This window comes from Lagenorhynchus albirostris, chromosome 8 (genome assembly GCF_949774975.1).
Source record: "Lagenorhynchus albirostris chromosome 8, mLagAlb1.1, whole genome shotgun sequence".
Classification (NCBI taxonomy): Eukaryota; Metazoa; Chordata; class Mammalia; order Artiodactyla; family Delphinidae; genus Lagenorhynchus; species Lagenorhynchus albirostris.
Genome location: NC_083102.1, coordinates 63,919,401 through 63,936,806, shown reverse-complemented (window position 1 = coordinate 63,936,806; position 17,406 = coordinate 63,919,401). Strand labels below are relative to the sequence as shown.

Below are 17,406 nucleotides of genomic sequence, written 5' to 3'. Positions count from 1 at the left end.
GGCTAAGTATACAGATTTCATTCTCACAGGGAAGAAGTGTATGCTGGCATTCTCTTATAAGCCTTCCAAAGTTCTGCTTCTCATTTTAAGAAACTCTGCTTCTAATTTTAAGAAACTCTGCTTTAAATAACCAAAGACATCTGCCAAAAACATTGGCAGAAATCAGAAAATGGTATTTAATCTTGTGGCAGTAGTTGGTTTTCAGTGTTTTCACATGCAAGCATTTCCTGTTCATTTTTGAACTATGTTGGACTTTCTTTATATTAATTGGAATTCTGTTAAGGTCCTTGAAGAAGACAACAGAGGCTTGTAAGGGGAAAAGACTTTCAGTTTTTTTTTTCTTAAAGTCATCCACATGTGTTAACACTTGGGTTACAGATAAAATTCTGTCTCTTATTCTCAAATTTCAGTAAAGAATTTAAAAAAATATTTTAACGGTCTAACTTTTATATAAAAGTTTAAATCGCTCTTAAAAAATACAAATTCCAAACGCACGTTCCTATTTCATTTTCAATGACTTTATTGAGAACATTTTGCAAATTAGATTTTACAATTTAACATTTTACAATTAGAAATTTCATCTGCTACTACGTAAGTTGCAAACTTTTCAAAACACTACAGAAAATCCTTTATTTCTTTGGATTTTTCTGTTCCATGTTGAGCTCCTGAGATGTATTTTTTCTTTCAGCTTCATTTTCATCTTCCTGTGAAATAAATTTTAGAAAACATTAAAATATAAACTTCAGGGCATTTTGTCACCTATACTTAATACACTTTAACTTCATTTCTCTGAAGAATTAACTATCATGACTCCAGGGATCGTAGGGGAAAGGCTATAAACAAAATGGCACAATTATGCAACATTTAAACATTAACATTCTCAGTGGGTGCTGTTTTATACTACACATTGACTAAAAATTTCTGTATGTTTTTAAAAACAACTTATTTTATCAATGACTTAAGAATTACTTTTGAAAGCACCTGCTACTAAAAAGTGTCCTTTTTAAGGGGTCAACCAGATATTTTTACTTCACTATTTGATAAAAAACAGTAAATTTAACTTCTGAGACATTTTATGTACCCAGCATGGCATTTTGGTCTCATCCAGCATACTTTCTTGACAGGTCTGCCAATTTTCCAATTACTTGTGCCACCATGTTATCTGAAGATCAGTCAGTTCTAAAATAGGAAACTCTAAAATGGGCACGTGAGGCGACAGAATGCTTACATTCTACAGTTTCATTCTAAGTGGTGGCCTCATAATTCATAGCAGGTTCCTGTGGAACATGGTGAATAAATAAAGTGACATCATAATGTCTGCTTCCATAGGAATGAAGTGTATCTTGTGTTCAATATTAAATGGTGACCTCCAAAGTACAAATAATGAGAATCTGGAAAAATATTTCATCTTACATTTTATAACCCATCTCATCATATATGTTCCTTCAACAACACGTAAGTACAAAGCAGTCTTGCTTTTCTAATATTTCTGATAGGCCTGCCATTTTTATTAATGGAAGTAAAAACCACTGTCTAACTCTTTACTGAGTTAATTAAAGTATGAGTAGCTTAATTTCTTAAGTATCTCTGGACAGCAGTAATAACATCAATATCACTACACATCACCCTGCATCTCTGTATAAAAACCAAATTCAATTAAATAATTATTAAGCTTTGCTAACAAATAATTATTAAGTAAACTGACTTTATTAAGTAAATGAAAATCAAGGTGTATATATATAACAAATATATATTTGTTATATATATGTTAATATGTATAACATATTTATATAATGTTTATACATAACATATATGTTAAGTGTCATATATATATATAACAAATATATATATATATATTTGTTTTCCACGAAAGACCACACCCTTGCCCATAAACATTAAGGTGGAGAAAGCTTCCTTTATATACATTGTCTCTAAATTTCAACAGCACCTGTGATTTAGCCTTTGTCAACACCAGGAAAGCAGAGAAATTATCAATATTATCAATCAACCTGAATCATTACAGATATGTTGGCTGCAAGGAATGGGGTTTCTGACTATCAATTTTGGCAATGTAATTTTAATATATTTATCTAAGCACAATAGCCACTGTGTGCTGTTTAATTTTTTTTCCAATTTGTCTCTACTGAATAGAGATATTATGTTCAATTGACTCTTGAAAATCTATTAATGAACAGGTAGTTTCCACTTTAAGAGTCTAAGATAAGAGTCTGTAGAGATTACACTTTAATTACAACCCAATAAAAAGCAAATCCTATTCCACACTTTCCACTGTCGTCTTCTGTCAGTGAAACACTGACAGAAAGTGTTAAAACAGCAGGTAAAGGTGGCAAGAAATTTTTGTTAGGTAGCACTGAATTTGTTTATATGTTGTTCAAGGCAGGGCTTTATCTTCTTTATCTTATATTCCTAGTTGTTCAAGGCAGGGCACATTTAGTGTATGGGGGGGGTCCAATAAATGTTTCCTGAACTATGTGAAACAGTGGAATAAAAGATGAGTAAAAGAGAGGTCTGTAATTTGGAAAAGCATAATATCCTTCCTTATCCAGTAGTTACACTTCTGAATTTACTAAAACATTATTGAAAACAGAAATAAGCAAAAATATTTGAAACATCATAAGCCAAACTCACCATTATCGAATTCATATTCTTTAATTTTTGAAAAAAAGTGGAGGCTTTATCACGTGGACAGTCTGCTAAGTTCCCACAGCAATATGACTTACTGGTTTAACAAGCTTGGTTACCCTGATGATCCTGAGGACTAGGAAGTATCTATAATATTTACTTTCATAATTAACTAACATTCTTCATATAATGTCAGTCTTTTTGTTGTTGTTGAATTTTTCTTAGTAATAAAGTATAGTTAATAAATGCATGCCTAATACTGCCTCCTGTTCAGGACAGGTACAAAAGTTTCTTTATGCAGAGAAAATGTCTTAAAATATCTTGCCTTTCTTTGCCTTTAAACTATTTGTGTAAGTTAACAAGATACAATCTCTTTCTTCCTTTGTATAAGAATAGCTGTGATCTGGATACAGAAAGGATTATGGAGGGGCAGAGAAGGCATTTAATCCACTGCTAGAGTCCAACACATCGTAATTGCTACGGTATAATATCATCAAAATAATAACAGCCAAAGACTTTAATCACTGTAAATAAAACACTGGAATTAGATATAATAATGCTCCAGAAAGGATTTTAGAAGTTGCTTTGTTTTTTTCCTTTTTTTGGGAGTGCTAATTTGTGTTTCTAAGTTTACACATCAATTTTTTTTAACATCTTTATTGGAGTATAATTGATTTACAATGGTGTGTTAGTTTCTGCTTTATAACAAAGTGAATCAGCTATACATATACATATATCCCCATATCCACTCCCTCTTGCGTCTCCCTCCCACCCTCCCTATCCCACCCCTCTAGGTGGTCACAAAGCACCGAGCTGATCTCCCTGTGCTATGTGGCTGCTTCCCACTAGCTATCTATATAACATCTGGTAGTGTATATATGTCCATGCCACTCTCTCACTTCGTCCCAGCCTACCCTTCCCCATCCCCGTGTCCTCAAGCCCATTCTCTATAGACATCAATTTTTATAAGAACTTTATAACAGTTCAAGATTAATACAATCATTAAAATACCTCAGGCAGCAAATCAAATATCATTCACAAGTGAATGCATAATGAATGAAACTGCAAAGAAAGGAAGTTTTTTTACCAAAGTATTTCTTCACTACTGGATATTAAAGGCAGGCAAAATTTTCTTCTGATAGATGGTAGGTTCTTGTCACTCTTTGCTAAGATAAGACATCTGTTTTTTTTCCCAGTGAAAGAAGACCCTTGCTACACGGATCATTTTCTTAGTGACAGCCCTGACAAGTTTGACATTTGTTTCATCAAGTGTTCTGAAGCAGCCAACAAGAAAATGTACCCTTTGGGGCTGCTGGAAAGCAGACAGGTTTACCTCTTAATGTTTAAGCTTGTTAATTCATACTCCAGAAAACATGTTGATTATAGCAACCTTGCAGATCTGCTAGTTACATGTGGAATTTCAGGAATACGCACATAACAATAACGCTCATAATGCCACACAGTTAAAAGTGGTTCCTTGGCCTTCCTGCTCTTTGGACACTGACAGCATTGCTGTAGTGAGGAGAATGAAAATTTCTAAGCACACATGGACCATGTAATTATGGGCTAATGCTCCAGGTGGCAACATGAGACTAAAAGAGTTATTATAACAGAGAAGTAAGTAAAAATACTGCCATTTTTATCTAAACTAGATTCCTTTTACCACCAAGTAAAACCCACAGAGTCTGTTTAAATCCTACTCAGCTTGCAACATCAATCTGGAAGAGAAGGCCCTCTATTTTTCCTTATTTACAAATTTGACTCATAACAGTTCAAAGAATTGATGTCAATTAATAAAACCTATCCACTCCTGCTTTTCCCTTCTCTTGAGGTAACCGACTCCAAACAAAGAGCAATTATTTTAGCAGCTGGAATTTCTACTGCTCAGGTAATATTTGGACTCAAATTAGTCTATGAATACAGCTGACTCTGTATTTACCCTACAGACTGTCAAGTTTTAAATTATTTCTTTTAAAGGTTGGATTATACAAAGGGACACACTTTCCCCATTATTTCATTATATCTTTAAAGATGACTTTATGAGTACCTTTAGAGTGGAGAAATCTGTCAAACATTACCTTAACCAAATGATGAAGGTTAACATTACCAGTAATACATATTAACATTAACTCTTTGGTAAGATGCACTAAAAAGGGCACATTAATTCTGGTCTGTGGTATCCTTCCCAATAATGCATGAACCTAAATCTAGTAAGGAGAAAACATGAGATAAACACTCTATAAAATAATTGAACAGTAGAAGATAATAACACTACAGGAAGCTGGATGAAGGGCAAATGGGAATTATCTGTGCTGTTTTTGCAACTTTTTGTAAGTTTAAAATTATTTCAAAATAAAAAGATTTAAAAAAACAAAATAGAAATGACTATTTAATGAAAGTTTTCTAAATTCAAAGTAAGTGTGATTGTATGCACAAAGAGTTTATGTGGAAGAAAATTCAAGGTAACTGTCACCTCTATATTAAAAATACACGCTAAAATAAACTGTTTGCTTTCCATTTTTCTATTTAAAATTCCTTAAGTACCTCAAATGTTTATAATGGTGATGATATTAATTTTTATTTTCTTGTCTGTGCTTCCATGCATTTATCTTACATTTCTACTCTGAGCACAGATTACTTTCACAATTAGAAAACATAAGCTTTATTTCCAGAAATAAGTAAGCATAATGGGAGTCATTATGAGAATGATGTCAGTTGTTTTTACTTTACAGAATTTGCTATTCACAGCAGATAAAGACACATGGTGGTACAAACAGTAAAATAAAGTGAGACGGTACAACTAAGTACTAACTTAAAATATTTCTATTTTCTTATGATATTTTCTTTAGATTTTAAATATTCCTTTAATCAGAGAAAAGTTACTGTAATTGGATTCAAATTAATAGTTGAAATTATCTGTATGCTTTGATAATGGTCCTTTAAAACTGTAGTATATACACAGCTTTTGGTGAAAAATATGAAGACACACTTAACCTGTTCTGTTAGTTGTAGACTAAGTATAGAAAAGCAATATATAATATATTGTTCTGATCTGAGGTCAAAAACTACGCTCTTTTATTCATTTAAAACATAAACCAGAGGGACTTCCCTGGTGACACAGCGGTTAGGAATCCGCCTGCCAACGCAGGGGACACGGGTTCGAGCCCTGGTCCAGGAAGATCCCACATGCCGTGAAGCAACTAAGCCCGTGCGCCACAACTCCTGAGCCTGTGCTCTAGAGCCGGCGAGCCACAACTACTGAGCCTGCGTGCTGCAACTACTGAAGCCTGCGTGCCTAGAGCCTGTGCTCCACAACAAGAGAAGCCACAGCAATGAGAAGCACACATACTGCAACGAAGAGTAGCTCCCGCTCACCGCAACTAGAGAAAGCCCATGTACAGCAAAAAAGACCCAACGCAGCCAAAAATAAATTAAACTTAAAAAAAAAAAGTATACCAGATATAACTCTCAATGGCATTTAAGATTGTGCTTTTAATAAAGAAAATATGCTAGTGCTGCACAATAAGGAAAAAAATTTTCTTAACTGGAAAAATACGATAATGAAAATGTTTTAGGCAAAAATGAGCATGTTGCATGCTTCAGACTAAAATTAATTAGAGTTTTTAACATTTTACAATTCCACTCTAATTCTTTAAGTGGTGCATTTACTTCATAGTAATAAACACTTGGATCATTAAGTGCAAAATGTGTGTGATGTGCTACATTTAACAACCTTTGGCCCTTTTTTCTGTACTTCTGTATTCAGTTTTCCAATGCATTGAATAAGCAATTGAAGACCACAATTAAATTTCCTGATGTTGCATATTTGAGATTCTTATTTCATTTAATACAAAAGGCAATTAATCTACCATTTTACAACTGAATCTCAACTTCAGTGGGCCATGAGAGATGCTGAAATGAACTTACAAGAAATGCTTAATTAAATTCACAGTAAAAAGCGTAAGAGGTTCTTATGACAGAAGTTGCATATTTAATTAGAAAGTCTAGGGCTTCCCTGGTGGCGCAGTGGTTAAGAATCTACCTGCCAATGCCGGGGACAAGGGTTCAAGGGTTGATCCCACAAGAGCAACTAAGCTCATGCACCACAACTACTGAGCCTGCACTCTAGAGCCCGCGAGCCACAACTACTGAGCCCACGTGCCACAACTACTGAAGCCCGTGCTCCTAGAGCCTGTGCTCCACAACGAGAAGCCACTGCAATGAGAAGCCTGAGTACCTCAACGAATAGTAGTCCCTGCTTGCTGCAACTAGAGAAAGGATGCGTGCAGCAATGAAGACCCAACACAGCCAAAACTAAATAAAATAGATACATTAAAAAAACTCTAGGGCTACTGTAAAATTCAAGTAACCTGGGATGTTCTTAGTAAACCTAGCTCAAACACATAAGTCGATAAACAAAATGGAGCTATTTTGTAAATTTCTACCTTTTTTCTCTACTTAGTGACTCAAAAGATAGTTAATCAAAGAAATATCCCATTACCTAACATTACAGAATCACGGCCTTTTATTTTAATAGCAAGTAGATAAAGGACAGTAATAAATTTCTAATTTCACGTATGAGTATATATGAATAATTCTTTTTCATTTGTTGAGCAATCACTTACCTCTCAATTTGTGATTCTGGAGCAGATCTAGTAAAGTAGGTTTGCTTTTCTAAGTCTTTAGTTCCTCCTGTTACTTTTTACTTCTTTGTGGTGGCTTTTGGTGGCATGGAAATGGGACAGTTAAAAATAAGACTTTGGGTTTCCCATGTATGATTTCAGATCAAGAGGGAATCTCTATGACCTGAGAAGGAAGGCCCTAAGGATTGGTACAGTCATCTAGGGAGGGCATATTAATAGGAAAGGAAAGGAAAGGAAGAACAGTGAGTGGAAGGTAAGACTCTGGCAAAATAGGATTGGAAAAAAGAAAATGAATGATGGATGATAAGTGTGAGTTAGGTTAGAAACTTAATGAGCATAAACCTAATTCTATAAGCTTATATCTTCTCATAAATATGAAGAAAAGCATAACTTTCATAATATGAAGTTTTAGGTATTTAAGATACGTTTAAGATATGGTGCTAACCTGCTGGGGCTAAGAATACCATCACACTCTTTTCTTCTCTGACAGATGAGTTTCTGTATAAGGCTTATGTTTGATAACCCCTACGGAACTTATGGTCTTAAAGATAAAAATATTTTCCTTCTCTGGCAGACTATCTAATATCTAGGAAATAAGCATAGAAGTGTATGCTGAAAATGAACATTAGAGGCCCCTAACTTTCCATCATATGTAACACTTTGGTTTAAAAGATATTACCTGCTTTTGATGAAATGTACAGTGTGGGGAATATAGTCAATAACTATGTAATATCTTTGTATGCTAACATACATAACCAGGCTTATCATGGTGATCACCTTGAAATATATAGAAATACTGAATGTTATGCAACAGGAACTAACAGTATTGGACATCAATTAAATTTCAAAAACAAACTCATAGAAAAAGAGATCAGATTTGGGTTAGGGGGTGGGGTGAGGAGAAGTGAATGGGGAGGAAACTGGATGAAGGTAGTCAAAAGGTACAAACTTCCACTTATAAGATAAATAAGCACTAGGGATGTAATGTACAACATGATAACTATAATTAACACTGTATGTTATATATGTAAGCTGTTAAGAGAGTAAACCATGAGTTCTCATCACAAGAAAAATTTTTTTTCTATTTAATTTTGTGTGTATATGAGATAGATGTTCACTTAAACTTGTGATAATTACTTCACGATGTATATAAATCAAATCATTTTGCTGTATACCTTAAACATATAGACTGCTGTGTGTCAATTATATCTCAATTAAACTGGAAGAAAAAATGCTACCTGCTTTTGAAGTTGGTGGGTAGTCAGTACTGACTCTAGAGAAAAATAAAACAAATAAAACCCCTCAAATTCTATAAGGGGGCAATATAAGTATATTTTCAAATGAGAATAGCATAAGTCCAATGTATATGAATTAAAAGATTATGGTATATTAAGAAATAACATTTAAAGAGGCTCTTTAGAAAATATTTTTGCATAAATCATCTATTCACTAAATGTAACATTTCAAAAATCCTAAATGTACTAATATTTGAAGACAATACATATGAACCTCTACTTTTCCCACAGGTACTCAAGGAGAAGAAGAGACATTTCTAAATTTATGTTGTTTTATTTTTTGTTCTAAACATACACATACAGGTTTAAATTCCCAGGAGTTAAAAAAATTCCATCAAGCAAAAATGAGGCAGAAATAAAGTCTAAAAATGTTTAAGATATGCAAGCTCACCAGTCGAATTATAGTTCCATAGCTAAGAAATTTCTAGGTTGTATAAAAATCAGTGATTGGCTCATTAAAATTTCCAGTCATACATGCACTGTTTTATGACTAGAAATTATTCAGCAATAACTGAGTTCATTATACAAGCTGGAAAATACTTATAGGTAGCATATTTTATTTATTTATTAATATAAGCAACAGCCATTGATACTGGAACTGGCCATTGTGGAAGAAGTGCCCTCTTCAATAGGATGTGATAGCATTTTGTTTATCCTTCACAATACAATGAGGAGTTTAATGGAACATAGATTTAAAAGGCATTTTATATATATTAAAAGAATTTGGGTGAAGGAGATCAAGATGGCGGAGTAGAGGGATATGGAGCTCACCTCCTCTCACAAATACATCAAAAATACACCTACATGTGGAATAATTCTCACAGAATACATACTGCAAACCTTGCAGAAGATCTCATACAACCAAAGCTGCTGGAAAGATGCCTACATAACCAGTAAGACGAAGGGAAAAGGGAGAAGAGGAGGAATAGGGACAGGACCTGCACCCCTGGGAACCTCCTTCACCAGCTGGGAAATGTGCTGAAACACACAGGGAGCTTCAGAGGCTGGGGAGGAGAGTGTGGGAGCTGGCCTGCAGCCCCCCAGGGTAGAGAGACCAGCACAGCCGGAGACACGCGCCTCCTGGTGTGTGCAGTGGCTAGGTGCTGAAACTTGGGCTTCAGCAGACAGACCTAGGGAGAAGAACCAGTTTGGCTGTGGGGAGACAGCCCGAAGGTCCTGGAGTGGGCCTGGGCCACAACAGGGGGCACGCGCAGGATGGAGGGCAGATCTTTCATAGGAGCCCCACTGTCAACTCAGTAAGGGAGAGGTGTGGATCTACCATAGCATCCTCATTATCAGTGTGCTCACAGCAGGGCATAGCTTCTGCCACCATGGGTTTTGCGAATTTCGTGCACACTCAAGTGGAGGCAGGGCTGAAATCTGAACTGATTATTAGCGCTCCTGTAGTGGAGGTGGCCCCTGAGTGCAGCAGCAGCAACAGTGATTTCTGTGGGCACAAACCAGGTGACAGGCAGAGTCACACATCCTGGCAGAAGTCTCCTGGGGAAGAACACACAGTGGCTCCTTTCCCAGAGGGAGCACTCCAGTCCCACCTATCTCACACCACAGCTCAGAATTGGATCTGGGGCCTCTATTCCAACAACTGGGGAGCAGACTCTAACCCCAACAGGGCTGTGAGAACCACAGGGCAAAGAGGAGGCCCTGCCCAACATCCAGCACAGGCTCTGGTCACCAAAACACCAAACACACCCATCTATCAAGGAGACAAGGGCCAGCACACCCCGAGGAAAGACTTGGCAAGCATCCATACCAAAAACAACCCTGGCACCAACAATACTGGACTCACATGGTCTACACAGGGTCACTCACACATAAAAACAGCCCTTTAAAACTACAGTAGATAACTGTTTCTCCTAAATTCATAGAGTCAGAGAAATATAAGTAAAATGAAAAAGTAGAGGAACTACTGCCAATTTAAAAAACAATAGAATCCCCCTAAATGAACAAACAATGATACAGACCTCACCAGTCTACCAGACCCTGATTTCAAAAAGGAGGTAATAAAAATGCTGAAGGAATTAAGAAAGACTATCAATAGAAATGTAGATCACTGTAACAAGGAACTAGAAACCATAAAGAGGAGCCAATCAAAATTAGACAACTCAATTTCTGAGGTGAAAACTGAGCTAAAGGCAAAAAATAGCAAACTAAAGAATGTAGAAGAATGAATAAGTGATCTGGAAGACAGAATAACAGAAATCACCCAATCAGAACAGCAGACAGACAAATTTAAAAAATAAAAGCAATATATGAGATCTATGGGATAATACAAAGCATGCCAATCTACACATAACAGGAATTCCAGAAGGAGAAGAAAGAGAAAAGGGGATCAAAAATATATTTGAAAAAATTGTGGCTGACAACTTCCGAAACCTAAAGAAGGAAACAGATATCCAGGTACAGGAAGCACAGAAGGTCTCAAACAAGATGAACCCAAACAGCCCTACTGTAAGACATATGGTAATTAAAGTGGCGAAAGTTAAAGAGAGGATTATAAAGGCAGCAAGAGAAAAACAGTGAGTTACAGTGGAACTCCCACAAGGCTATCAGCTGTTTTCTCTACAGAACTTTGCAGGCCCGGAGGGAGTGACGAGATATAGTCAAAGTTCTGAAAGGGAAAAGCATGCAACCTAGGATACCAGGCAAGATTATCATTTAGAACAGAAGGAGAGAGAAAGAATTTCTCAGACAAGCAAAAACTAAAAGCATATAGCAATGGTAAACCAATCCTAAAAGAAATATTGAAAGGTCTTCTCTAAATAGAAAAGAAGTAAGAATCTACAGGAAAGGGAAAGTCACAACAGGAAAGACAAATTTATAAAAGGATTGAAGATCCCTTAAATAAGCCAGTACATAGAATAAAAATGAAAAAAAATCAGTGAAGGCGATTATAACTACAATGAACAGCCAAAGGATAAACATGAAGATGTAAAATAGGACATCGAAATCACAAAATGTCAGGGAGGGAAGTAAGAAAAGGTAGACCTTTTAGAATGTTTGTTTATATGACTACCAGTCTAAAGCAAGTAGGTATAGTTATGGGTTAGCATACTTGAAAACCAGGATAACAAATCAAAAACATACAACAGCTTCACAAAAACCAAAAAGAAAGGAACTCTAGCATAATACAAAAGAAAACCATCAAACCATAAAAGGAAAATAAAAAGGAAGACAGGGACAAAGAAAAACTACAAAATCAACTGGAAAACAAGGTTTAAAATGACAAATACATAATCATCAATAAGTACTTTAAATGTCAACTGACTAAATGCTCCAATCAAGAGAGAGAGTGGCAGACTGGATAATAGAATAAGGACCTACAATATGCTGCCTACAAGAGATATACTTTAGGGAAAAAGACACACATAGATTGAAAGTGAGGGGATGGAAAAAGGTATTTCATGCAAATGGAAATGACAAGAAAGCTAAGGTAGCAATAGTCATATCAGACAAAATAGACTTTAAAATAAAGACCAGGGACTTCCCTCGTGGTGCAGTGGTTAAGAATCTGCCTGCCAATGCAGGGGACACAGGTTTGAGCCCTGGTCCAGGAATATCCCACATGCCATGGAGCAACTAAGTCTGTGAGCCACAACCACTGAGCCTGCGCTCTAGAGCCCGTGATCCACAACTACCGAGCCCGTGCGCCACAACTACTGAAGCCTGCACACCCCAGAGCCCATGCGCCACAACTACTGAGCCCACACGCAACAACTACTGATGCCCGCATGCTCTAGGGCCTGCATGCCGCAACAACTGTGCCCGCGTGCCTAGACCCCATGCTCTCCAACAAGAGAAGCCACCACAGTGAGAAGCCTGTGCACTGCAAGAAAGAGTAGAACCCGCTCAATATGGCTAGAGAAAGCCTGTGCACAGCAACAAAGACCCAACGTAGCCAAAAATAAATAAATTAAAAAATAAATAAAATAAAACAAAGGCCATAAAGAAAGACAAAGAAGGACACTACATAATGATAAAAAGATCAATACAAGAAGAAGATATCATACTTGTTAACATATATGCGCCCAACAGAGAAGTACCTAAATACATAAAATAAATACTAACAGACATAAAGGGAGAAATTGATGGGAATACAATAATAGTAGGAGACTTTAACACTCCGTTGACATCAATGGACAGATCTTCCAGACAGAAAATCAATAAGGCAACAGAGATACTAAATGACACAATAAAACAGTTAGACTTAGTTGATATCTATAGGACATTACATCCAAAAAACCCAGAATACACATTCTTTTCAAGTGTATATGCAACATTCTCTAGGATACACCACATACTAGGCCACAAAACAAACCTCCACAAATTTAAAAGGATAGAAATTTCAAGCATCTTTTCTGACCACAGTGGAATGAAAATAGAAATCAATCACAGAAAGAGAAATGAGAACAAAAAATGATTACATGGAGACCAAACAACACACTGCTAAAAAACCAGTGGGTCAACAATGAAATAAAAAAAAACCTCAAGATAAAAGACAATAAAAACACAACCATACAAAATCAATGGGACACAGCAAAAGAAGTTCTAAGAGGGAAGTTCATAGAAATACAGGCCTTTCTCAGAAAATAAGAAAAATCCCAAATAAACAACCTAAACTACTACCTAAAAGAATTAGAAAAAGAAAAACAAACAAAATCTACAGTCAGTGGAAGGAAGGAAATAATAAAGATCAGAGAGAAATAAATAAAACAGATTAAAAAAACAATAGAAAAAATCAATAAAACCAAGAGCTGGTTCTTTGACAGGATAAATAAAATCAACAAACCTCTGGCTAGGCTCACCAAGAAGAAAAGAGAGAGGACCCAAATAAATTAAGAACTGAAGAAGGAGAAATAACAATGAATAATGCATAAATATTGATACAAAAATCATAAGAAAATATTATAAACAGTTACATGCCAACAAAATGGACAACCCAGAAGGAATGGACAAGTTTCTAGAAACATACAGTCTGACAAAACTGAATCAAGAAAAAACAGATAATTTGAACAGACCAATCACTAGAAGTAAAATACAATCTGTAATTTTTTTAAAAGTCCCTGCAAATAAAAGTCCAGGACTGGATGGCTTCACTGAGGAATTCTACCAAACATACAAAGAAGAACTTATGCTTCTTAAACTCTTTCTTAAACTCTTCCAAAAGACTGAAGAGGAGGGAACACTCCCAAAGTCATTCTATGAAGCCACCATCACCCTGATACCAAAAAGACAGACACTAAGTAAAGAAAATTACAGGCCAATATCTTTGATGAATATAGATGCAAAAATCCTCAACAAAATATTAGCAAACTGAATCCAACAATTCATAAAAAGAATCATACACCATGATCGAGTTGGATTCATTCTAGGGTCACAAAGATGGTTCAACATACACAAATCAATCAATGTGATAGACCACATCAACAAAAGACACAAACCACATGATCATCTCAATAGATGGCAGAAAAAGCATATGATAAAATTCAACATCCATTCATGATAAAAACTCTTGCCAAACTGGGTACAGAGGGAACATATCTCAACACAATAAAAGCCATTTGTGACAAACCCACAGCCAACATAATACTCAATGGTGAAAAGCTGAATGCCTTCCCACTAAATTCTGGGACAAGACAAGGACACCCACTCTCACCACTTCTATTCAACATTGTATTGGAAGTCCTAGCCACAGCAATCAGACAAGAAAAAGAAACAAAATGTATCTAAGTCAAAAGGGAAGAGGTAAAATTGTCATTATATGCAGATGACATGATACTCTATGTAGAAAACCCTAAAGACTCCACACAAAAACTATTAGAAGTGATAGATGAATTCAGCAAGGTAGCAGGATACAAGATTAATATACAGAAATCTGTTGCATTTCTTTGCATTAACAATGAAATATCAGGAAGTACAAAAAAAAAGCCCTGTTCAAAATTGCATTAAAAACAAACAAACAAAGAAAAGAAAACCTAGGGATAAACCTGACCAAGCAGGTGAAAGACTTATACTCTGAGAACTATAAAACACTGATAAAAGAAATCAAAGATGGTTCAAGGAAATGGAAAGATATCCCATGCTCTTGGATTGGAAGAATTAACATAGTTAAAATGGCCATATTACCCAAAGCAATCTACAGGTTTAATGTTATCCCTATCAATTTACCCATGACATTTTTCACAGAACTAAACAAATAATTGTAATATTTATATGCAATCACTAAAGACCCAGAATTGCCAAAGCAATTCTGAGAGAGAAGAACAAAGCTGGAGGTATAACCCTTCCAGACTTCAGATAATACTATAAAGCTACAGTAATCAAAACAGCATGGTACTGGCACAAAAACAGACATATGGATCAATGGAGCAGATTAGAGAGCCCAGAGATAAATTAATGGTCAATTAATCTTCAACAAAGTAGGCAAAAATATATAATGGAGAAAAGACAGTTTCTTCAGCAAGTGGTGTTGGGAAAGCTAGACAGCCACATGTTAATCAATGAAGTTAGAACACTCCCTCACACCATGCACAAAATTAAAGTGGCTTAAAGACTTAAATATAAGACGTGATACCATAAAACTCCTAGAAGAGAACACAGACAAAATATTCTCTGACATAAACGGTAGCAATATTTTCTTAAATCAGTCTCCCAAGGCAAAAGAAATAAAAGCAAAGATAAACAAATGGGCCCTAATCAAACTTATAAGCTTTTGCACAGCAAAGCAAACCATAAACAAAATGAAAAGACAACCTATGGACTGAGAGAAAATATTTGCAAACATGTGACCGACAAGGGCTTAATTTCCAAAATATACAAACAGCTCATACAACTCAATAAAAAAAACCAAACCACAAACAACCCAATCAAAAAATGGGCAGAAGACCTAAATAGACATTTCTCCAAAGAAGACATACAGATGACCAACAGGCACATGAAAAGATGCTCAACATCGCTAATTATTAGAGAAATGCAAATCAAAACTACAATGAGGTATCATCTCACACTGCTCAGAATGGCCATCATGAAAAAGTCTACAAATAACAAATGCTGTACAGGGTTTGGAGAAAAGGGAACACTCCTACACTATTGGTGGGAATATAAATTGGTGCAGCCACTAAGGAAAATGGTATGTGTCCCTTAAAAACCTAAAAATAGAGTTACTGTATGATCCAGCAATCCCACTCCTGTGCACATATCCAGAAAAGACAAAAACTCTAATTTGAAAAGATATATGCACCCCAATGTTCATTGCAGCAGTATTTACAATAGCCAAGACATGGAAGCAACCTTAGTGTCCAACAGATGAATGCATAAAGAAGAAGTGTGTGTGTATGTGTATATATATATATATATATACACACACAATGGAATATTACTCATCCACAAAAAAGAATAATGCCCTTTGCAGCAACGTGGGTGGATCTAGAGATTATCATACTAAGTGAAGTAAGGCAGACTGAGAAAGACAAATAACATATGTGGAATCTAAAAAATAATACAAATGAATCTATTTACAAAACAGAAGCGGACTCGTAGACAGAGAAAATTTATGGTTACCAAAAGGGAAGGGGGCATGGGGAGGATAAATTAGGAGTATGGGATTAACAGATACATACTATCATACGTAAAATAAACAACAAGGATTTACTGTATACCATAGGGAACTATATTCAGTATCTTTTAATAACCTATAATGGAAAAGCATTAAAAAAAGAATATATTGTATGTATGTGTGTGTGTATAAACAAATCACTTTGCTGTACACCTGAAACTAACACAATATTGTAAATCAACTATATTTCAATTAAACAAAAATTTTTTTTGGCTTAGTCAAGCCCTACAGTTAAATTTTACTAAAACTAATTTCTATACTGCCATTAGAAAAAGCATAATCTTTGGCCATTTTAATTAATGCCATAATAAAAAAAATATGAGAAAATACGGAAGTTTTACACTTCCTTTGCTGAGTTTTGACGTTCTAAACAAAGGACAGTTATAGCTCATAGTATCAAATCACTGTCATAGAAATAAACAGAATTTACATAAATGGTAATATCACAATCTTAGTGCTACTTTAGAGAAGAGGTAGAAGACGTTCAAAAAGTGAAAGGTAACACAAACTCCCTTAATGAAAATGTTGTTATTTATGTAACTTGATGTTTAGGTTTGATAACTGTCCTATTACATAAGATGTTACCATAAGGAGAAACTGGGTGCTTCATACTCTCCATACAATTTTTGCAATGCTTTTAAAATCAAAGTTATCTCAACACAAAAAATAAAACCAGACAAGCAAGCAATGAGCTTTGTTAGATGATTTAGACATAAGTATACTTATGTTTTAAATACTATAAAGTTTCCCACCAAAATAGTATGCAGAGGTAATCAGAGTTATGAATAGCAGAGTTTTGGCATTTCTGTGATATGGACAGCTCATTACAGATTCCACAATATAAATCAGTATTTACTGCTCACTAGTAAAATCACAGTCATTCAGTAATACTGAGTGATGTTTCACACATGAAACTCATTGCTGTGTTTTGTGGATTCATGAAGTTTAAGAACCATGAGAACCAGATTCAACTGTTATGGTAAATAATTTCCTCATTCTAGAAGAGTCTGGAATACATTTCATCCTTGACTCATATTAAACATTTTATCTTTTTAAGATAACCTTAACTCTTGAAGTAAATTCTATTCCTAGAATCGTTCCTTTCTTCCTCCTGCAAAAATTTATTGAACAATGATTGTGTGTCGGACACTGGGAAAGGTATTGGAAATAACAAAGATGAATGAAATGTCTT

The 17,406-nt window shown here is 35.4% G+C and overlaps 1 protein-coding gene across 6 annotated transcripts in view; it reads right to left on the bottom strand.

Moving 5' to 3' along the window:
• Positions 1 to 517: 517 nt before the first annotated feature.
• Positions 518 to 17,406, bottom strand: part of PHF14 (PHD finger protein 14) — a 199,945-nt gene continuing 183,056 nt past the window's right edge. For 4 of the 6 annotated variants that reach the window (XM_060157096.1, XM_060157097.1, XM_060157099.1 and 1 more), the window contains one exon: positions 578 to 704. In XM_060157096.1, the coding sequence (XP_060013079.1) occupies positions 697 to 704 (8 nt within the window). In that variant the 3' untranslated portion in view covers positions 578 to 696. Of the gene's footprint in view, positions 705 to 17,406 lie in introns of all 6 variants that reach the window. The other 2 variants (XM_060157098.1, XM_060157100.1) reach the window with 1 other exon arrangement.